General features: G+C 46.1%; 1 protein-coding gene across 2 annotated transcripts in view; it reads right to left on the bottom strand.

Moving 5' to 3' along the window:
- Nucleotides 1–22915, bottom strand: part of Nedd9 (neural precursor cell expressed, developmentally down-regulated 9) — a 180073-nt gene that overhangs the window by 4226 nt on the left and 152932 nt on the right. For both annotated transcript variants that reach the window (XM_013521849.1, XM_005398827.2), the window contains 4 exons: nucleotides 5188–5289; nucleotides 4625–4726; nucleotides 2357–3598; nucleotides 946–1035 (listed from right to left, as the gene is read on the bottom strand). In XM_013521849.1, the coding sequence (XP_013377303.1) occupies nucleotides 946–1035; nucleotides 2357–3598; nucleotides 4625–4726; nucleotides 5188–5289 (1536 nt within the window). The remainder of the gene's footprint in view (nucleotides 1–945; nucleotides 1036–2356; nucleotides 3599–4624; nucleotides 4727–5187; nucleotides 5290–22915) is intronic.

The raw sequence follows: 22915 nt of genomic DNA, 5'->3' as shown, positions 1-22915 counted from the left end.
ATCTGTTCCACTTATACTCAACTTTTGAATGAATAAATCCTGCCCAAAGTCCTTGGTAAATGTTATATATATATTTTTTTTGGGTTTTTGGGTTTTTCTCGGGTACCGGGAACTGAACTCACGACCTTGCGCTTGCCAGGCAGGTGCTTAATGTTATATTTTGAAGACACAATTTCCTATCTTCCTGCCCTTAACTGAACCATCCACAGGCAAGACAAAGGCTTTAGCTGTTCAGAGAGGGAGAGACACACTGAGAGAGAGACAGAGAGAGACAGAGAGAGAGAGAAAGAGAGACAGAGACAGAGAGACAGAGAGAGACAGAGAGAGAATCTGAGGAACTACTGCAGGGAGTGGGGTCATCAGCTGAGGACTCTGAGGTGAAATACCACCATAGGAAGGGCCTTGAGTGGCCCTTCATGGATTCTATAAAGTTAAAGGGAAGCCAAATGAGTATGTTGGTGAGAAAATGTCAGAAAATAAGGGAGAGCAAAGCAGACACAGACAGTGAGAGGAAGAGAAGAGGGTGGGGGAAAAGCAAAGGAAACAAGGAGAGAATATGTAGTCCTAGTTTTCTCCAAACTAGGCTATAGCTTCATGTTTTGTTCTTAAATTCCTTTCCTATGGCCTCAATATAAAACTCATTTGCTTGGTGTGCTTGAGTGGGTCTTGTGTCTTGAGATGAAAAGCCTTAATTCAAGTAGTCCTAATATGTATTAACAGGCATAGCCTGAAAAAAAGTGTCATTTGGATGTAATCCAGGTACATCCAGTTGGATTAGCAAGGCCGTAAACCTTCTCTTTGTTCTTACACCCTATTATATGCCTTGGAGCTTGTTTATACCAGTGTGCTGGCAGGATCTGAATCATAACCTTTTGAAGTTATACTTTCCCTACTAAGTTGGAAGCCTTTCCACCACCAAAGAGTTTTTGTTTTAATTGAGCTTACCTGATGGTGTTCCAGCTGTGTCTTGCTCTGTTTGATGATATTCTCTTTTTCCAGCAGCTCCTTCTGTTGCCTCTCAAACTCCTCTTTACCCTATTATTTTTCAACAAAAAGAACACATTACGTCATCTCCTTGAGCCACCGATGCTCACAATTTCATTAAGAACTGCATACACACTCTTTCATCATCCCCAGCCTTGGTCACTTCCTGCATGCCCAATTAGACCCCTTGTGAGTCCCACAAGGACGACAGGTTTCTCAGCCAGATGTCCAGTGTCACTGTGGAAGCCAAGGCTGAAAACTAAAGCCCCTTTCCACATGGATTCTGCGCTCTCTGCTCCACCTTACCATTTGCAGACAGCTTCCAATGATCCCTTAAGAAGTATAATTTCTCGTGGTTCTTTTGTCATAGGTTATATGTGAACCCACAAACTTCCAAATATTTTTCTAACTGTGGTCCACATTGCATTTCTAGTTTCTTTGAATCGCCTCTATCTCTCTATTCCAAGTTAGTACTTCCCAGGATTAGGCTGTCCCAGTTGGAAGGCCAGTGAGATGAATTTACCCTTCCTCCACACCAGGTGTGGCTAAGCTGCCCCTGCTCCACTCGCTTACACGCAGGGGCATTGGTAGTTTAACAGTTTTCAGTGAAATTCATGCATGACTCTCAGCCAAAAAAGAAAAATGGCAGAATAAGATAGAATACACTCCAAATTCTAAGTAATTCTAGAATGCTTTAAATCCTCAAAGTGGAAGGGCAAGCTGTCAGAGTCCCAGGTCAACTTAGAACTTGGTGGAAATTCCACCTGTAGAAGGCAGACTGTGATTATATAATAGCCCAAATGCAAGTTAAGCTCTAAGCCAACTGGGAAATGCCCAGTTGTCTTCTAAGTAAGACTGAGATGGGATGAGGTGTCTCTATGAATAATCAAACACACACGCATACACAACTAGACCTAGAGAGGGCCTTAGAAATTCTCCAATAATTGAAGTTTTCAATTACTTTTCATAACAATGGAAACTTTCTTTCAAATAAGCTATTACATAGATCTGTATGGTAAAAGCCAAACAGAAGTGGAGTCGGTACGGTCATCAGAGGACCTGCTATCCTACTTGGTGCATCTCCTGCTTGCTGGAGGTATATCAATAGGATCTCATCCAGCCCAGTAACTCATTCATTTTGCACATGAAAATGAAGGTCCAGGGAAGTTAATACACTGGCCACACAATTACTGCCAGAGCATAGCCTCAGGCCAAGGTCACAAGGCTTTCAGTTCACTGTTATTTCTAGTGTTCAGTATCACTTCCAGCTTCCAGACCTCTGGGATTGACATTAATCATGCTTTCTCCAGCCTAACAGCCTTGTGAGCTCCCTGCGTGTGAGTGTAGGAAGTCTGTGAGTCTGGTTCTTTACCTGCAGGTGGACATAATCATAATCATCCATCCAGCTCCTCTCGGAGCCGTCGCTGCTGCTACAGTCAGGTGGCTGGTCCTTGCCCAGGGTGGAGGGCATTGGCTTGTTGTGGGCCTGGGCCTTGCAGTCACCAGGGCGTAGCAGCTGCATCTGGGAGCCAGCGTGTGGGTACTCGGCTGAGTTCATGATGCTCTCGGGCCCATTTTTTAGATGCAAACTGCCGGGGCTTGGTCTGAAGAGGGTCTCTGCGTTGGTGTTGATGGTGGTGGTCAGCTGCTTGGCATCATCGGGCACCGTCTTGGCCACCATCACAAAGCGGTCCAGATCATCACATTTGTTTTGGGGTTTGTTGATGGCCAGGATATTCAGGGACCAGCTGCATTCATTTAAGTCATGGCTGGTTTGGCTTAGGATCTGGTGGGAGTCCTCCACTCTTTGGAGCTCCCTCTTCATTTTGCTGTGCAGCAGGAGTTCCGGGAGGCAGGAGGCGTTTGCCACGGCGCCCTGGGCAAAGTGGAGGTACTCGCGCAGAAACAGCTCCACCTTGTCCACGGCCGTGCGGATCTCGTTGATGTGCCTTTCCATGTACCCATAGCACCGCCAGTCCGTGGTCACCAGTGCCATTAGGCTGCAGACGCCCATCTCCAGGGCCTGCTGGAGCCGATGGAGCCGCTCGATGGCAGAGTCTGGATCCAGGAAGAGCCTTTTGTCCTGGGGCGGGGAGGCTGACAGTGAGGACTCTTTTGAGGAGGTGGACGATGTGGACATGTTACTCCGGGTACTCCCTGTACTGGAGAAAGACAACCGGTTGATGCCGTCCACCACGTCTCGAGAGCCTTTAGTGTCTGGGGCGTTGTGCAGAGGGACATCGTAAACGCCATCTCTTTCTTCAGGATTCGCTTTCTCACTGGCTTCTGCTGATGGCTCCAGAAACTGAACCCCGCGGGGGACATCGTAGGCATCATTCTGAGAGCCCACGGGCTGTTTCAGCGGTGGGGACGGGTGGTGCAGGGAAAGGCTCTGGTGCCTTCGCGCCATGGGCTCCGAAGCCCCCGGCCCATCACTACTGAACTTTGTGTGTAGGTCCTTGCCCCCCGGCTTGGCACTGGTTGGGGGGATGTCATAAACCCCCTCGGGTCTGATGTCGGCCCTTCCAGCTTGCTTCATTGGAGAAGGGAAATCATATTCCTTTTCCCTAAGCCCTGCTTCGTCACGGCAAGCAGAAGGTGGGATGGCATAGATCTGAAAAGTAAACAAAAAGCAAAACTCCTATTGGTTCAGTTGACACTTGGGAGTGCATGGACACCGAACAGCCCATGTGAACACAGCCCAGGATCCTCTTCTCTCCTCCCTCCAACAGGAGGCAGTTCCCAGGGTGCCATGGGGCTCCCCTCCCATCCAGGGCAAGGGCAACTTAGTATGGTCTCAGTCCTGACACATGCATGGAGCCCTCCTGGCTGAGCAGCTTGCTCCTGGATCCCAGACCCGTGTTCCTAACCACCTGCGGGGTGTCCTTCCTGAGAGGCAGATGTTGCACTAATACATTGGACTGAGGGTCAGGACCCCTGAGGTCTCCCCTTGGTCTCCCTGGTCATCACACCAACTTTGTGAAGCCATATAAGTCACCTGACTGTTCTGAGACACAGTTCTCATATCTGTAAAAGGAGATACCTTTACTTCCAGTGGGAGGGTACCCCCAAAAGAAACAGTGAATCAAATCAGCTAACTCTTACATGTGGACTGAGTCTAAAGACCTCCATAAATATGAGAAGTATTAGAACTTGCCAGGCTGAGGGCCTGGGGATTTAGCTCAGCGGCACAGTGCCTGCCTGGCAAGCACAAGGTCATGAGTTTGATTCCCGGTAATGGAAAACAACAACAAACAAAAAAAGGATCTTGCCAGGCTGAGCTAATTCTCTTCTCTTTTAATTGGCTCTCCTTATCGACTTCCCTATTTTTAAGAGGGGCCTCTAGACTTGGAATACCTAAAATTCTCCATCGCTTCCCCTCACTGTTCCTCTCCTCCCCTCCCCACCCTGCCCCCTCCCTTCCTTCCTTTCCTTCACCAAGGCTAGTTTTTCCCCTTTTGGGTTTGCCCTTCTTGTTTTATTCCAAATGACCTCTCTCTCTCTGTCCCTCTGTCTCTCTCTCTCTGTCTCTCTCTCTGTCTCTGTCTCTCTGTCTCTCTGTCTCTCTCTCTCTCTCTCTCTGTATCTCTGTCTCTGTCTCTCTCTCTCTCTCCACGGCTGCCCTCAGTAGCACACTTACCCCTTTAGTAGGAGGGATGTCGTACACCCCTTGAGGTTTTATTTCTCCCACTGGAACTGAAAACACAGCGCCTTTCATGGATGAGGGAGGGATGTCATACACCTGAAGAGAAACACTTTCGTTACCCACCGTGGAAATGTCTGCATTTCTTTACCAGGTTCTGTACTGGCTTGACCTTTGGCAGCATTCCATGCCATAAAGGACTGAGGGAATTTTTAAAAAATAAACTTTGTGTTCTTTGACTTAGATTGAATAGAAAAGTGACCTTAAGTAGACTCTCTGCCCTGTTGGCTCTTTAAGTTGTAATTTAAATTTTATACTTCCAGGAATAAAACAATAAACTGATAAAGCACCAAAAGCTCTCTCAGATAAAACACTAGGATTTCCTTATAAGGAAATTCCAGGAAACATAATTTTGAAAAATTGGCTAAAATGGCCTCTGGACTGATGACCTAAACAAAGCCTCATATGAAATAGACGTCATTTGTGAACTTCCTTTTCTCTGTCGTTCCAGGAAGGCTGCACCAAGAACCCCTCCCTTGGGGACTATGCCCGGTACCTACCCCTTGAGTGCTGTGGGAAGGAGGGATGTCGTAGACATCTTTTTGGTATCTGGATGGGTACTCATACACGTAGCCATGGCCTGTTCTCACAGGGGTGATCACCTATGGGAGGAAACATGGAGGTGTGAAATACCACGCCCAAATCCTCAGTGAATCTCCTAGCCTCCTAACTGGGCATTTACCTCATCTCTCTCCCTGCAGAAGGAAATAGGAGCGGGAAAGTGAAGAAGGGAGGAAACAAGGAAATAGAGAAGAGGAAAAAGAGGACAAGAAGACCCAAGGTTAAACTTCTAAATCCTTCTTGGATCCCAGCATGAAGCAAGCCTTTGAGCGCTCTCTATTGCTGTCATGGTCACAAAATCATCTCAGAGTTCTTCAGCTACGGTCTCAGTTCCCAAACCCAGACTTTGTGTTTAAATTGTGTTTATACTTCATGTTTAAATTAGGAAAGTCTGAGATGATCCTCCCAGAGAGGCCAAATGCAAAGCATGCTGAATTTTTAAAAAAAAGGCTCTGAAACTTTGTAAAGTAAATAAGCCAACAGTTTGGCCACTTAAAATTCCTCTCATAGCTTCTCTAGTAGGCCTCTTCATCTGACATTATGATGATGATTATAATTAAAATTCCGTAGGTCACAAGAGTACTTCTACAAAGCCAGTGCTAAACAGCGCTGCCCTTAGAAGCTTCAGGGAACTTTCAATTTAAGAAACAAATGAAATACAGTTGTCCCTCAGGGTCCACACAGGCAGGGCTCCAGGACCTCTTCAGATAGGAAAACCCATGGATGCTCAAGTTCCTTGCAGAGGACGGTGTAGACGACTGAGTAGCATTTGTAGAGAACCAACATGAACCTCCCAGCACACTCTGATTGCTTGTACTATCTAATCTGACATAAATGCTGTTTCCATAATTGTTATAGCCTATGGTTTAGGGAATAATGACCAGAAAAAACCCCATCCATGTTCAGTACAGAGGCAAATGTTTTTCCGCATGTTTTGAAGTGTGGTTGGTGGATCCTGAGATACAGAGAGCTGACTACACAGAAGCACAGCTTCAGGCTCCTGACCTCTGCCCTCCTATCATTTTCTCATTTGCACGGGGGAAGCAAATATCCCCTACAGTTCCTGCATCCTTGGATGTCAGAAATCAAATGAACTCACTGATGCCAGCAAAATGAATCTCACCCCCTCCGACTCCTGTACTCCTGTCTACATAGAGCACTGGTGCCCTGAGCATGGGTAGAGACATTATTTGAACTTCATTCATTTTGAAATGTAGCTAATCCTCCCAGGGCTTCTGAACTGCCAGCATTTTGTATTTGCCTTCCTCCCACCCCCCAGACATACACAGTGTCCACTTCATGAACTGCCCACGACATCCCTGAGAACAGACACTGCAAATTAAGAAGCGTCAGTTGTTCCCTAAGAAACCCTCATCCTTTATCCTTTCTCTAATGTGAAAAGCATGGCGTCAGGCTGCCTAAAAACTATGTGAAAAATGCTCCGCGTCTGTCTTGTGCTGAAGTGGGTGGAACACGGCCAAACGCACAAATGCCCTTCTCCCCAGGGGCTCGAAGATTTTGTTTAAAATCCCTGGTGCTGTCGCGGCTGATCATTTCTTGCACTGAAGGCGAAAGAGATTAGTATGCCCTCAGCATCTTCACTAAGTCTTTCCCCAGCTCTAAGGTTTGTGGGAGTGGAGCGGCCGCTGTAAACCAGGATGCCCTCTGCTAAAGCAAAACACACTGCGCTCCTCATGCCCTTATATAAGTTTTTCTTTTTTCTTTTTTTGTATTCACTATTGTCCAGAAGAGAAATGAAGAGCTTCTCTTAGTCTATCTCATCAGCTCCTCTATTTATAACTCTCTATTCCGGCTTCATAATAGAACCTGCTCACAGCACAGCTTTTGTTCAGCCTAAACGCCTCTAAGAATGGAGTTCTTCCAAGGTTGGCAGCTTGGAAATAAAGCTAGTGGGGGGCCAGGCTGGCTGTGCACTCTTCATTTAAAAAGGGGCGTGAGCAGGAGGTAGGGGTGGCACTGGTGTCTGAGAGTGGCATCCGGTGACGTGTAGACAGACGACAGGACCCTGCGAAAATGTCACGAGCCAAGTCGTTCCTCCCCACGTGGACCCTCCCTGGCAGAGCGCATTCGTGCTTCTCCGTATTTAACGTCTCACTTCCTGACAAATGTCACGGAGCCCCAACTTGCTTTCTCTTTCTCATTTAGAGGCTGCCTGTGGTCATCTGGTTTTTAAAAACTGTGCATTCCAAACCAGTCATTTTCCTTGTTTATACATTCAAAGAAACAGATGGTGAAAACCGCAGGGGGAAAAAGCCAACAAAGTACAACCTCCCCTGACTCCAGCATTCCGGATGGCACAGTCTAACTCGCACGGGGCTGCAAATGGCATTTCAGCGGGGCCAGCATTTTCCATCTGGTTGGACTCGTTCAGGGCACTGAGGGCTCTGTGCGGTGATGTCTGGAAGAGCGGGGAGCCGGATCTCTTGGACAGCCTCTGCCTTGACCTCTTGCTTGGGTGGTCTTCATGCCAACTGCGTGTTCTCTCCTCAGAGGAAAGTGCTGACCGAGCTGTACCTTACAAAGTCTCCAGTTCTGTGGTTCATTAAAGCCTGGTCTTCCTGCTCAGCCGAGTACACAGAAGCTCTCTGCTTTCTCCTCACTCCTGTGGAGACTTCTGTGGCTGTCAGAAGTCTCCCGGGCATTTGTACGGAAGGGTGCTGAGGGAGCTGCTATGCACAGGGAGTTTTCAAACTAATTTTCTCAATGAAATCAAGTCAGGTTTTTCATGTCCTTTTCCTCCTCCGTTTGTTTTTCTTTTCTGCATTCCTTTCATTCTCTGTATGTATTTATAGTTACGAGGGCTTAGCCTTAGGAATTACCAAACTGACCTCTTAATTCATTAGTGTTGCCTGGACGAGGGCTAAATCGCGGGGTCCTGGAGGGCCCGGTGACCACACACTACTGTGATTTTGTAAGCTCAGATGTGGCTTTTTGGGTCCTGTCCCATGAGGAATCCAGCCTTGCTCAGATGTCAGTTGAGCAGTCTTGTCAACTCACAGGAGAGTCCCAGGGCACAGACAGGCGAAGAGTTATAAGGCAGAGAAGATGGGCACACTTGCTGGGTGTGGCGGCGCACAACGATAATCCCGCACTCCAGAGGCTGAGGCAGGAGGAACTTGAGCCTAGTCTACATAGTGAGTTCTGGGCCAGCCTGAACTACGGAGTGACACCCTTTCTTTAAAAAAAAAAAAAAGGAACAAAACAAAAACCAGTGAAAAAGGGGAGACTCTAAGCACTTTTGTTTGTTTTGCTTTCTTATTTTTAATAGATTAATTAAGTAATTCATTAGTTAATTAATGGGGGTTCTGTGTGATATTTCCATACATGCACAGAGCATGTCCTGAGCATTTAGGAAAGGCCAAGTCCATTGAGTAAATCTCCAAGGCTGGCGGGGTGGGATCAAAAGACCAGAGGTCGGGGTTATACTAGTTCTCTAATCTGTTTACATAAAAACAAGAAAACAACCTCAGCTGCCCCACTCCGAAGTTTAATGATGTTTGACTCAGCACATCTGCAGCCTCAGGTGTTGGCTCTGGAGCTGTTTGAAAGATGTCTCAGACACAGCCAGACCTCTGTTTGCAGGTTCCGTGTCCACCTACCCACAAGCTCAGAAGGAAGATACAGGGGAAAAGCCACATCTGTACTGAACATGCAGGGTTTTTTTCCTTGTCATTCATTATTCCTCAGACAAGACAGCAAGCAACAATGTACAGAGCATGTACATGGCAGGAGGTATTGTCAGTCACCTGGAGATGATTTTAAATGTACAGGAGGATGTGTGTAGGTTTTACGGAAACACTACATGATCTTGTACAAGGGACTTGAGCATCCATGGATATTAGTACACTTAGGCGTCCTGAACGAATCCACAGAGACTGCAGAGGGATGATTTTACTTTTGTCTCACAATCTTGAAAGGCATGCATACTGCAACTCCAGGGGCTAAGGAAGAGAGTTTCTATTTGGATAGTGGCAGGCAGGGGGCAGAGTAGACTGCGATACAACATATGTGAGAAAAAGTGGGCCGGGACAGAGGCTTTAGGGTTCTTTGTTGATGTTTCCACCTTTGCCTGGGCTGAGACCTGCAACAGAGCAAGGACCTGCACCCAAGGCCAAGCAAGCAGTGTGGGGAGACACAGCTGCACTGCTGTATCAGGGAGATAACTCATATCTACTAAAGAGGTGGCCATGCCTCAGCCTCAGCCCCAGCCACCTGCTGCCCCGAAGAAATGCTCTCTCTGTTGTCAGATCGTTTGAATTTTCAGGAGAAGCCACTAATCTGGCCTTTTATCTGAAATCTGGTTTTCAAAATTGGCTTAAATTTTTAAAACAGTCTTGACCAAATTAAACATCTCTAGGCCCTCGGCTGCCAGGCTTCTCTACATATTTTGGGGCTCCTTTCTCAGAGTACTGATGGCAGCCCCACACCTGTACCAACCCCAGCCCTCAGAAAGACCCCACGACTCCCTCTTTCCTCCTTGCCCGGTGTGTCTGTACCTCTCGAATTGTCTAAGATGCTCTTCTTTCTCTGTTCCTATCCCAGTCATTCTGATTTCCCTGACACAGGAATGAGCTTCTCCCTCTCGTCACTCCCTCAGGAAGCCACCCACACAGCTCGGATGTTACTTGTCAAATGTGATCTCACTGTGTCAGAGCATCTCATCTTTCATTAGGACACACTGGGGTCACAGACCACTTCTTATTCATGTAGACAGAAAGAGTAGGGCATGCCACTGTGCCTTTAGTAGAGTAGATCTAGATAAATGTATCCGCTGAAAACATTCATACAGTGAAGGAAAACTCAAGACCCCTTGTTATGGTTTGGGTCTGGATGTCCCCCTCAAAGCCTTATGTGGACCATGAAGGAGCGGGATTTTCAGAGGTGGCTGAATCTAGAGTTTGTGACTGGATCATTGTCTACTGCTGGGATTGGGGGTGTGAGTGCTGCACCAGCCCTGGGACAGGTAGCCTGCATACAATGTAAGGGAGGAAAAGAGGCTTCTTCCCCCTTTTGCTCTTGTTGCCTTTGCTGTCTTCCACCGCCATGAACTGCTGCTCCTCCACCGTGCCACCCTGCCTTGGAGCCAGCTGATTAAGGACTGAAACCTCCACAAACTGTGAGGTAAATAAACCTTTCCTCTTTTAACCTCGGGTGTCAGACATTTTTTCCCAGCAATGAGAGAAAAGTAACTAAGACACCCCCTTTCTTTCTTTTTTTCTCCCTGATGCTGAGGACATTTGTACTGAGCTACCTCCCCAGCCTTTTTAGTTTTTATTTTGAGACAACATCCTGCTAAGTCATTACACTGCCCAGGCTGGACTTGAACTTGAGCAATCTGCCTGCCTCCGTTTCCTAGAATGCGGGAACTGAATGCTAGGGGAGGTTGGAGGAAGCAGAAGCCATAGAAGAACGCACTGGCAGCTGGGTGAAGCCCTTGGGAAGCTACAGGGGAACTTGGGGTGGTTCCCTTTCACCAGTCAGGCTTGCACATGGCATGAACCCCTGGCTTCTCAGCCACATGCCAGGAACATATGGGAGAGCATTTTGGACAAAAGAAATAATACCAACTCTGCTTTCTACCATGACTCCAGAGGAAAATTCATTGTAAATGAATAGGCATCATGCCTGTTTGCATTCTGAGGACATGTGACACCTCATATCATGAGGAACTGTGCACCAGAGGCCACAGGACCACTGGTCTTTGGCTTACTGGAGAACTAGGTCTAGAGATGGGAGTGATTGGTTTCCAGCAGGGCTGGGTCCAGATCCCAACTCTACCCCTTAGTACCTATGAGAGCAAGACTGAGGTACTTATTCATTCTAAGTCTCTTTTCTCATTCATGAAACAGAAATAATGACACTTCCTGGGCTATTTGAGTATGAGATGAGATTAAGTGCATGAAATTCCTGGTATGGAGTCAACCTTTAAACCTTGCTACAGCCATTGCAATTGTCACCTGGGTCTTGCAGAGTTTGCCTTTGAATTTTTCTTCCAGAAATGATAGGCTAGGTAATTCAGATTAATCGCCCTGCTGAAGACAGCTTAAAAAATGAAGAGAAGATATAAAAGATTCTTTTTTTTTCTGGTGGCAGATATGAAGGGCTGAACCTAGGACCTTTCAGCTGAGCTACATCTCCAACCCTTTTCTACTTTTTATTTTGGTATTTCATTAAGTTAATCAAACTGAGTTCAGACTTGCAATGCTTCTGCTTCAGGCTTCCAGCATGCTGAGATTACAGCTCCATGCTTAAAAGATCTTTCCAATAGCATCAGAGTTAAACGATAAGGGGCTGGGGATATAGTTCAGCAGCACAAGCACCTGCCCGGTGAGCGCAAGGTCCTGAGTTTAATCCTTGGTACCCCCCACTAAAAAAAAGGATAGTAAAAAATTATTAAGTCAAAATTTGGAAGAGAAAGAAGGAATTCTGCTTTTTCTTTAGGAGTATCAGCTGATCTGAAATAGGTGTCTAAAATACCATATTGTGTTTTTTTTAATAGCTTATTTGGGTGTAGTGGCACCATGGACTTTACGAATCACCAGGAGAGTGGCTGCATCCAAAAGTAAAGATTTTGCGGAAGTAAATCTACCCCTACATAGGCTTTGGCTGGGCTTTAAGTTGTTAGGGTTACCCACAACATCTACAGGCATGAAATTAGATTTGTGTGTGTCTGTGAGGCTGATGGAGGGAAACAAACTCCTCTCTGGAGAGACAGAACCTCTTATTATTTCTACAGAATTTTAAAGATAACAATGTCCAACATATAATCAAAGATAACAAGGGAGATAGCAGACAAATCAGACAACAGTCAATTCATGCTTGCTTTCTGATAGGGTAAGAAAGTTGTCTGGGTATTATTGCTCACAGATTTCAAGGCTGTTTGATTTTACAATATTTCTGATGAAACCAAAAATTTAATCAATTTAGATTTCAGTTAGAAATGGGTCTTCACAAATCCACAAAGTGTTAAAGTGAGGTCTATGAGGCACTGGGAATTTTTAATCAAGGCAATAAATGACAAGAAGCTTTGGTCCTTGATAACCACCAGTGGATTTACTTGGCTTGTTATTTTATGCTGGCCACACTGGCATTGCCACTGGTAATGCAAGACACTGCAATGGGAAACCCAGGGGACATGTGCTTTTGTAAAACTGACAGAGGAGGACATTTATCTAAGAGAAAGACAGTGAGGCCTCAAACTCAGGACACAGTAGAGAAATTCTCATCAGATGAAGCCTTATCAGTGGAAGGCCACAAGCTGCCATATGTAAGGGGATCTCTCTAAGAAGCAGGTCATGCACCCATCACTTAGGAATGTGTGGAAGCAAAGCACTTTCTCTCAGAACAATTTCTGCTCACATGCTGTCACTTATGCTAAGGTCTCAGCAATTCCCCTCAGGGGTGCATCCTTCCTGGGGCAGCCACTTTACCTCGCTAATGCAGAGCTGAGGCAGGAGATCAATGCATGGCTAACTGGGTGTGCAAGTGGGCGTGACTTGTCAATCACAGAGATGCAGGACATGCACCCAAATCCTGCCCCTGGAACCAGAGAGCGCTATCTTCAATTCTTCTGGCATAAAAGCAAGGAGGTTTTTGATAGGACAGCCTCGATCTGATGTAAGACTGGGGGATACAAAAGACAGCTGCCGCTAACTATGTGGCCACTAATCTCTTTCAGTGGCCAGCTCTGCACTCTGCAGAGTGTACTTTTTTTCCTGTGTTTAATTGGCCTACACTCACTCCACGGAGCATACTTCTTTTCCTACCTTTAATAAATGTAAAATCTCACTACCTTTTGGACGTTACTTGTCCAATTCTTTGTTCAGGATGACAAGACCTGGAAAGGATCCCTGGGAATAGCATAGTACCCCAGACTCTGGTAACAGACTTGGCTGGTGCTGGGACTGTGACAGGGCAGCAGCCACACAGGCCACGAGGTTAGGAGCCTTCAGCTTCTCAGGTGCACCCTGGCAGCTCAGTGGAGCACTCAGGGCAACAGGAAGGGGCGGCCTTCTGCCAGCCATGCAGGCAAATGCTCCTGCCGCAGGAGTCCCCAAGTCTGCCATGCTTTGCTGTGCTTCTTTCTGATACGAGGGTGCATCTACTTATCACAGCTTCTCATCTCCTCCGACACTTTTCTGTTTGGCCTCCTTCCCCCCTTGCACATGCTGCCAGCAGCCATAAAGAAGGAGGGAAAAGCCATGGAAGCTAAAAATGCGGGTCTCATACCATCTAAATGCTGGGACAGCTGAAAACCAGAGGTCACTAGAAGCTGGGAAGCAGGAGTGGGAGAGGTGCAGAGAGACTGGTTAATGGGAGCCGGGGTGCAGTGAGATGGGAAGAATAACTTCTAATGCTCTGCCTAGCACAGTAGGCTAATTATGGTTGATGATTACTACTTTGTATGTTTCAAAATGGCTAATCGAGAGGACTTCAAATGTACGTAACATGAAGAAATGGTAACTGTTCAAGCTGACGGATGGATGTGCCCATTACCCTGATAGGATAAATACATATTGTATATATGTATTGAAATACCATATTGTACCCCATAAAGAAACATGATTATTATATGTTACTTAAAATATATATGCTTACAAAGGCGGACAGAAAAAGGTTACTCTTTGAAAAGAAAAGCTAGGTAGAGTAGATGAATGTATGGGAAAGAGACAAGCATTGATCATGTTCTAATACTATATTTCTATTTGTAGTTCTAATCTATCCATTCATCTATTTTTGTGGTTGCAGAAGTGACAAAAAATCACAAACTTTTCTTTTATAATTTTAACAAAAACTTTTAAAATCATAAGGAATCCTCAGAAGGGTTTTTTCCAAAGAATCATGACTCACGCTCTGTGACTGATCATAAGTTTTGTAACTGTTCTATTTTGTAGCTCATCTCCGTGACCCACGAATCTCTGTCTAAGTTACCACTATCCAAAGCCGCATCAGGAATGGCCCATGCTCTGTGGTCCTTCATCCCAGATAGTTAGGTCCTGCCTTGATGACTGAGCAGTGGAGCTCACTCACAGCTGTGGCAGAGCAGGGATATGTGTCACCAGCTTCTGGAGACCTGCCCTCGGACCTAGCGGGGTACCAGGCAATCCGGGTGGTACTCAGGAAATATACTGGGCAATTGGTGGGAGGTTAAAAGTACCTCTGTTGCATACTGGCTATAGCACACATTTGTAACCTCGCCGTGAATAGGACCGGAGATTGTCTGAATTCACAAGTGTGCTTCACTGCTTAGCAGACATCTATTTGTTTTTTCTTGGCATACGTAGAAAATAAAATGAGACTGCTTCTAGCCTATCTCTATGCCCCTACCCCTAGCACTCTGGCTCATTCATAGTATCTCTCTGGGATTTATGCATTAACAAGAATGTTTAGATTTCCCAAAGTGCTTATTAGAAATTTCACTTAAATGTCCTTAAAAAGCATTAACAGAATCACTGCAGTATTTATAACAACTTCTTTGTCTTCAATGAACTATTTGACCCTTTCCCTTTAAAGAAAACCCTAGGAAAAGAAACATCACTGTTACCGCCCACCCATCAGGACTGGGGTCCTGGTTTCAGAAACTGAGAAGCTACAGAGGTTTGCCTGTTTAAAATCCAAGATTACTACTTGCTTTTCTATGAGCAGAGGAAAAGCCACATGTTGCCTACCCTGGAGTTATTAATCCTCTATAAATTCTTTCTGCCCAGCTTGGGTGTAGCAGTGAACTCATTTATTTTCTTGCATAGCAACAATATAATGAAAACTGACTGTGGCCTTAAAAATACACCCTCCGAGCCATCTCCAGGGTTAACCCTTCCTGATGCTTGTCCCTGCTCGTGAAGATTCTTTCCTCTCCTCTAGTTTTGGGAGATGATTTACTTTCTTCCGGAGCCGTTTTGATGCCTGATTTTATGCTCGCATTACGCCTTTTCCAAGCCACATCTAAATCACAGCCAGTCCCTTTCCTCAGATGAGGAAAGTCACAAGTGAAAGCTCACAAGGGGGGGCAGGGCTTTTGGGTCACTTCCCTTTGACACAGCATTGTGTGGGCAACCACTCAATGCAAACAGTGCCCTGATTGTTGAGCCCCTCCAGCAATCCCCGCTGCTTTCAGGAAGTTCTTTGTAGAGCGAGAGCTAAAGCAATATTTAGTTATGGAGTGACCAAGCCCCAAAGAGCCCCGAGACCACTGAACATGAAAGAACATGATGGGAAATGACATTGGGGTCCCTCAAGTGGCTGAGGTCTTTCTCAGGAAGTGCAGAGCTGAATACAGCCTCTGATGGCTGGGTACAGAAAAGCCACTTTTTATATCCCAGGGGACTGCAGTGTTCCTTTCAATGAAAACTGTAAGTGTGCAAGCATTTGGGCTCTTTGGATGTCCAAGTAAACCCAATGTGTACTAAATCTAGATTTTGAAATGGATTTGAAGAAGATGCCCTAGAGACCTACTACAACACTGTGGAAAAGAGGTAAGATGAGAATGTGGGGACTTGAGTGCCTATTGGTGTGGTTTCCTCCCAAACAGAAGATTTTTCAAAGCTTAGCTGGGAGAAAAGATGCGGTGGCTGACAGGAGACCATGCCAGCTCCGCAGGCGGCTGTTGTGCCTGGGGACAGCAGACCCACAAAGAGCCTCTGTCAGAGCAAGAGGACTGGACACGGGGGAAAGGCAGATGCACCGAGTTCCAGGGTACGTGCTGCCTTAGCCCTTGAGAGCGGAGCAGGGAAGAGTCCTTAAGGAGGTGCTCTCTGCAAGGTTTCTGGGTACAGGACCAGATTAGGAAAGAATTGGATTAGGATGTCTGGATCATAAACCTCTAGCAAAGCCCATTAGAGAGAATCCAGCTTCCCCTGGCATTTCACAGTTGAGAGACCTAAAGTGTGGGGAGGTTAAGAGCGTGGGGAGGCTCCTAGTCCGTTAATAAGAGAGGTGAGCAGGGACGCCGGTTAAGCTGGCCCAGCTGCCAAGGGCCCTTTCCTCAGGGTCCTGTTGCCTGCACTAACAACACACATCAGACATTTACTGGAAGACACTCACTACTTTTTAAATGTCACAAATAAACACTTCTGAAGAAAAGTCACTTCCTTATATGAGAATCACAGCTTGGAAGCTGGGGATCGTATGTTTTCGGGAGCAACCCCCACCAGCCGACCCATTCTGGGGGATTTAACTACATCTGATTAGATGAACTCATCCATGTGGAGCAGTGTGAAGCCCTCTGAAGAGATGGTATTTCCACACAGCGGAGGAAACTAACACAGCAGTGTTCTCAGTCGCACCCTAGTCTTTATCCACCCCCAAATGAGCTGCTCAGGACTTCGGGATCAGCCTGGCTGGAGCTGACCCCCACAGGGGCATGGCCGGAACTCCCGTATTTCTTAGCTCGGACTCCCTCTGCCTTTCGGCTGCTCCTTGGATCTCAGGTAGCCTTGTGCAGTGACTAATTCTGGCCAACAGGATGGTTTTAAGAGGCCAGGATTCTGGGGGGCAGGGTTGCTCATGTCTAAACGAGCCCTCTTATTTAGGGCTTGGCAGTGTCAGCCATGAGCTGGGATGTGGAAATCACTAGTGTTAGGGTGAGACAGGCATGGGCTCCAGTACCGATGTGGTTCTTGCTAGAGTCAGCAGGCTAGCCTACTTCTCAGACACTTCCTCTGCAAGGGAGGGCTCTCGTGCATAACTCAGATGAGATCATGAGCATAGCCTCCTTCACATGGAGCAAAGGCTCAGGCATTGCAAGGTCACCCCTTTACTCTCGATCCACAATGACCTTGCAGAATGAGGTGGAAGAAATGAATCACTTAACATCCCTAAAGGTCACATAGTCAACTGCCAGTAAAGCTGTGAACAGAAATGATTCTAATAAATAACTGGTTTAATCATGCCACACTTTAAGAAAACCAGATATTAAGCAGGTGCGGTGGTACATGACTATAATCACCAGAAAGAGGCTGAGGCAGGAGGATCACACGTTCAGCCTGGGAAGGCCAGCCTGGGAAGCCTGGTGAGCCCCTCTGCTAAATAAAAAATAAAAGCGGCTGGGAATGTAGCTCAGGGGTAAAATGCCCCTGGGTTACATCTCCAGTACTGAGGAAGGAAGGAAGGAAGCCAGCTAGCCAACCAGCCAGCCAAATATAAAAATTATTCATTTTTACATTTTGTAAAATGTAAATCAAATGTAATCATGGCATTACTAAGGGCTTCTTTGCATCACAAAGACGTGCAGCGTGGGGTCCCTTTAAAGAGTGGACACCTAGGTCTCCCCAAATGTTACTGGAGTCACACCTGACTTTTAATGCAGACCCCCTGTCCTGTCCATGTCACACCTGTACCTCTTATACAGGCATATACACCGCTCCAGACACTATCTTGACAGCTAGGTTTAGAGCTCAACTGTTTGTTTTTGTTTTTGTTTTTTGAGACAAGGTCTCACTATGTAGCCCAAGCCAACCTTGAACTTGTGGCAATACTCCTGCCTCAGCGTTCCGAGTGTTGGGATTACAGGTCTGCACCACCACGCCTGGTTGACTCAGAGCTCAACTGTTTAGAACCCAGTGCTTCTGATTTTCTGACACTTTTTGGTTCTGCAGTTTGCACAATGTACTCAGGCAAGTCTGCTTTTAAAGATGTGTTCAACCAATGTTCTATCTCAATGTTACCACTGGATAGAGTAAGCAAATTGGTTCTTTTCTCTCCCTAACAAATAGAGCACCACCCACTTCGCTGTACTTCACACTGGCCTGGGCATCCTACCTACTCCCTCTGATAAGCACAGTCACTGAGCATGAAGTCATTGAGGAAGGAAGATTAGCCTCTGTTTGCCTTGGTGTAGGTTCGTAAGAAGTTGCTAATGCACTCTTAGAAACATGCATTATCTGTGAGCATTATAACAAAGTGCAACTGAGTTTGAAGGCTCTGGCACTGACCAAACAAAAAGGACCTTTGTTCATTTCTGAGGAGGTGTGACCGTGTGCTCATTCCACTGGCAGGGGTGGCTCGTCTGGGGAGAGATCTTTTCATTTGCAGAGTGAGCTCATCCAGACCTGCCCTCCGGTGCCCAAGGACCTCCAGTTCTGTGTAAGACATACAGTGCATTTTGATTCTCAAGGGAGGATATTTTAAACGAAATTTCAGTGCTCTGCATACGCCCCACAAACCATGTACTGAGGAGAAATACCAACTTATTTAAACTGGGTTTATCTTTATATAGAAATGCATGATCCTGAAATATATTTGTACTTTATTGAATTTGTATGTGGAGAAACAGGAGGAGGAAATACGTTTTGAGTGCTGTGTGTGTGTGTGTGTGTGTGTGTACAGGCAGGGAACAAAAGAAAGTGAGATGAAGTCAGAGTCTATCTTCTCTGGGAGCTTTCATTTCCTCTAAATCTATTTTTTACTTGTGAGTAGACACATTATGCCACTTAATATATATAGCAGTTAGTTGACTGGTATCTGCAGGTTGCTGTGGGCAACCAGATTTCACAATGCCTCAAATTCTACTCGGGGAAGTCCTGGATCCTTAGCCAAAAGGTATGGATGTCTGTGTTTGTGTGTGTGCGTGTGGGCGCATCTGTGTAATCTGCGATGACTCAGTGTCTAAGAAGGTACAGACACTGTAACTAAGGTATTTCTAGTTCTTAGGTTACCTTTCAGGAATGAGTCCAGGAGACCTGGCTAAAACCTTTGAATCATTTCCTGCCAACACGTGGCTGTGTCCTACACTGGCAGGCAGGAAATGCTCCTTATAGATGATGTCACAGGTCTTGGTTACTCTTAATATACTTGACTTTTCTGGCTGCCACCTTAGAGCAGTGCCTGTGCAGCCTAGTCCAGCACCCACATAATGAGAGCAGGTTATTGCATCTCGCATGGGCCAGGAGCTCCCTCAGAGCCAAAGAAACATGCAACATATTTAGGACCAGAGAGGAGGAAGAAACTTCTGGGTTGCAGAGAGAAAGCTCTGGGCTGGGAGTAGAGCTCAGTGGTAAAGCACTGCCTAGCATGCTGGAGGCCCTTAATCCCATCCCCAGCACTGCAAGAACAAATGTACAGAGAGAATGTTTCAGAGGTGACAAATACTACAATGGGTTTTAAAGGATGAATAGGAGTTTAAGGTAGATTAGAAGGGGTAAAACATTCTGGGTAAATTGTAGCATGTGAAAAGGAAAGTCTAGTTTCTCGCTCTAGGTGACTATAAAAGAGTTAACTTAATCTTGCCTCTATAATGGGCAAAATGCACTGAAGTTAGGCCCTTGGACCAGCCCAACTTTACATCACTCATACTTCACTTCAGGTGCATGCTTACTGTGCATAGTTATGATTACAGAAAATGGGTGGTGACTTTCTCAGAGGCCCTGGTGGTAGGAAACTGCTGTGTAGTCTGATGTGTGTCATAGCATGTGGGAATGATCTGGCTGGTGACTCGGAACAGTGCGATGGTGGGTGGGTGATAAGATCAGAACCACCTTTCGGTGGTTAACCTAAAGGTTAACTTCACCGGCTTGCTTCTCCCTTACCCATTCATTCATTATCCATATGCCATATTTGACCATGTCATCAACCTATGGCAAGAGAAGAGTCATAGCTCCTACTGGAGGTTACCGTTTAGTCCCAAACTGGCCTTTAAAAGGAGGCAAAGCAAGTCTATTCCACCAGTTAGAATGAAATCCAACAAGCCTGGCTAGGCGTGGTGGCACATGCCTGTCAAGCTCAGCACGGGAGACTGAGGCAGGAGGATCGCTGTGAGTCTGAGACCAGCCTGGGCTACATAATGAGTTCAAGGCCAGCCTGAACTGCACAGCAAGACCCTGTCTCAAAAGAAAAAAAAAAAGCCATCAGGCCCAAAGAACGTGAGAGAAACACATAATTCTCTGAGTAGATTGAGTAAAAAGACTGCACACTCAGACTGCTATTTCAAGGGTCTTTAAAGTTGAAAAATGAGGCTTTTTTTAACCTTTCACTTTTGGGCATTTGGAGGCTGCATTCTGAACCAAATCCCATCTTGAGTAGAATTTTTTGCTTTTAACACATTGACAGCCTTTTTATTTTTTATAATACAGCTTTTCAAATGATTTGACTGTAACTCATTTAATTTAGAATTGCTTGTGAGTTCTTGGCCATCAAGACGCATACTTAGAAATCTCTTCAAAGTGAGAAAAATCTAACTCATAAATTGTTTTCAAATGTAATGGAATAAGCCCTAAATATCACAAATAATGAGGTTGATGTGATGTTGTTTCCTAGACATTTGTCTAAATGTTTATTAATTCCTAATTTGCAGTTTTTGCATTTCATATTTTGGAACCAGAAGTTTTTTTTTGTTTTTTTTTCCGGTACCAGGAATTGAACTCACAAACTTGTGCTTGCCAGGCAGGTGCTATGCCGCTGAGCTAAATCCCCAGCCACAGGCCCCTTTTATTTTATATTTTTAAAATTCAACTCTCAAACATTCTCACCAGCCCTGGGCATTCTGCCTACAGTGCCTAATAGAGAAATGGCCCTGCTCAGAAAACCCAGAGTGAAAGAGACGAATGAAACTAAATAAAGGTGTCATTGGGTATAGTTTCCAGATAACTCAAAGTGATCTTTTCCACCCTCCACTGAATTCCTACAGAGCAAAGACAGAGGTACAGGCTCAGGGGCAAAGCACAGTGCTGGCAGCAGAACAGTACGTGCATGTTCGGAGTAAAGTAAGAGGCACAGAAAGGCTGAGGCAGATCAGAATAAGCCCTGAGGAAGGAAGGTGCGATGAGGGAGGGCAGCTCAGGTTGGAAGCCTCTACTCCTCTAGGCACAGTGGCAGGTGTTTTCTATATATTATTGCATTTAATTCTCCCTTGGCAGGGAACACGGTTACCTCCTTTTTACAAAGGGGAGAGAGGCAGTAACTCGCCAAAAGCTATGCAGCTATGGAGACCCAGAGCCAAGAGCTGGGCAAAGCCCGGGGCCCAGGCTGTCTCAAGAGCAGGCTGTCTCCCTCCTTCTTGGAGGGGGTGATGTGAGCGCGGTGCTGACTTCGGAAGTGGTGTGTCAGTGTCAGTGGGAGAGCAAGAGCGGCAGTGGGTGGAGGTTGGAGTTTCCCAGAAAGCAAAGCTGAAATGACACTCAACAGAATTCACTGACTTTTTCTTTTTCTTTTTTTTACTTAAATGATTCATTGGTAGAAAAAAAGAAAAACAAAAAACTGCAGTGAATAAAACTTCAGAAGCCCAAGTCTGCAGCAACACGGAGGGAATTTTAAACTACGGAAAGTCCCGAAGCACAATCAGATTGGAACATTTCCAAGTGAACCTCATGGTCCTTTATAGTATTTCTCAGTGTAATCCTGGGTCACCTCCCACTGAATCACACTAGGAGCCCAATAAAAAGCAGACTCCTGTCCTCCACCCAGACCTACTGCAGGAGAATCTGAGGGAAGGGCCTCGGGTCCATGCTGAACTCACCTTCTCTACCTCTCTGGGTGACTCGTGTTCATTAAAATTCTAAACCTACACTTGAGTGATTCAGAACAAGGTCCCTTGCCTCTTCATTTTGTTGCTGAATAGCTTTTGAGGACAGTAGCTTAAACCACCAGGAACATCTAGTTCCAGGTTCACCACCATTTTACAGATGAGAAATTAGACCAGAACATGAGCAAGTGAGAAAAGAAAATTAATTGAAAGAGAAAAGAAGCAAACTGCTTTATTTGCTAGCTCAGTAAAACTGCTAAAAGTGAACTGAAAAATAAAGCAAAGCAAAACAAAAACAACACCGTATGTAACACTGCACTGAGAGGATCTCTCAGGGTCTTGGCTTCAGGCATCTGGACCGTCCCAGCCCCTGAGAAGACGTTATGCAAGGGCGAAGCAGGAGTTTTTAGCAGTTACTGATAGCAGAAAGGTTAAAATCACTGCTTGCAGCTAAATCATTTCTACTAGGAAAGAAAGGAAGAAAAGAAGTATGGAGCAAGGAAGGAGGGAGAGATAGAGGGAAGGAGGGGATGAGGGGCAAAGAAAGGATGGAAGGAGGAAGTGAAGGCAGGAAGGAAAGAGGGAAAGGAGGAGAGGAAGGAAGAGAAATGGAAAAGGAAGAAGAAGGAAAAGAAGAAGGAGGAGGAGGAAGAAGAAAAAGAAAAAGGAGGGAGTGGGAGTGTGACCCTTGTGGTCCAGGGGAAAAAGGGTGGAGCTTATGTGTCTTAGGGACCCAGGAACTCTTAGATATTTTCCAGGGGAATTCAGAGTATCTTGGAGAGCTCTTGCATTTGGCAGGGAAGGAGCCGCGACCAGCTCTTCTGCCCCTGCTCACGGCCTCGATGCTACCCAAGAACTTAGCTGCCCCAAGCTCCTGCCCCAGGCATCCCTTGTGCTTCTACTCTGCTGGTGTCTCCTGCAGGGTGGCACAGTCCGCTCTGGAAGTTGGGTGGCACTGGCACTGGCCTGCCTTTTGTTACACCTAAAATGTTCTGTTGAGCATAGGCACAGAGAGTGTGAGTCCCTGAGAGTCACCCCAGCAGCCCAGTCCTCGGACATCAACCACAGGGACGGCGGGTCAAAGTCTCTGCCCTTGGACTCTGAGAGCGCAGGAGAAATTCCGCAGCATGGTTACAGCACGGGGGAAGAAGTCTGAAGTTTCAAGACTTCTCGGACTTGGATCTGAAAAGGTT

This window comes from Chinchilla lanigera, unplaced genomic scaffold (genome assembly GCF_000276665.1).
Source record: "Chinchilla lanigera isolate Chin_1 unplaced genomic scaffold, ChiLan1.0 scaffold00064, whole genome shotgun sequence".
NCBI classification, from domain to species: Eukaryota; Metazoa; Chordata; class Mammalia; order Rodentia; family Chinchillidae; genus Chinchilla; species Chinchilla lanigera.
Note: the sequence above shows the minus strand (reverse complement) of the source record. Positions and strands in the feature narration are given on the sequence as shown.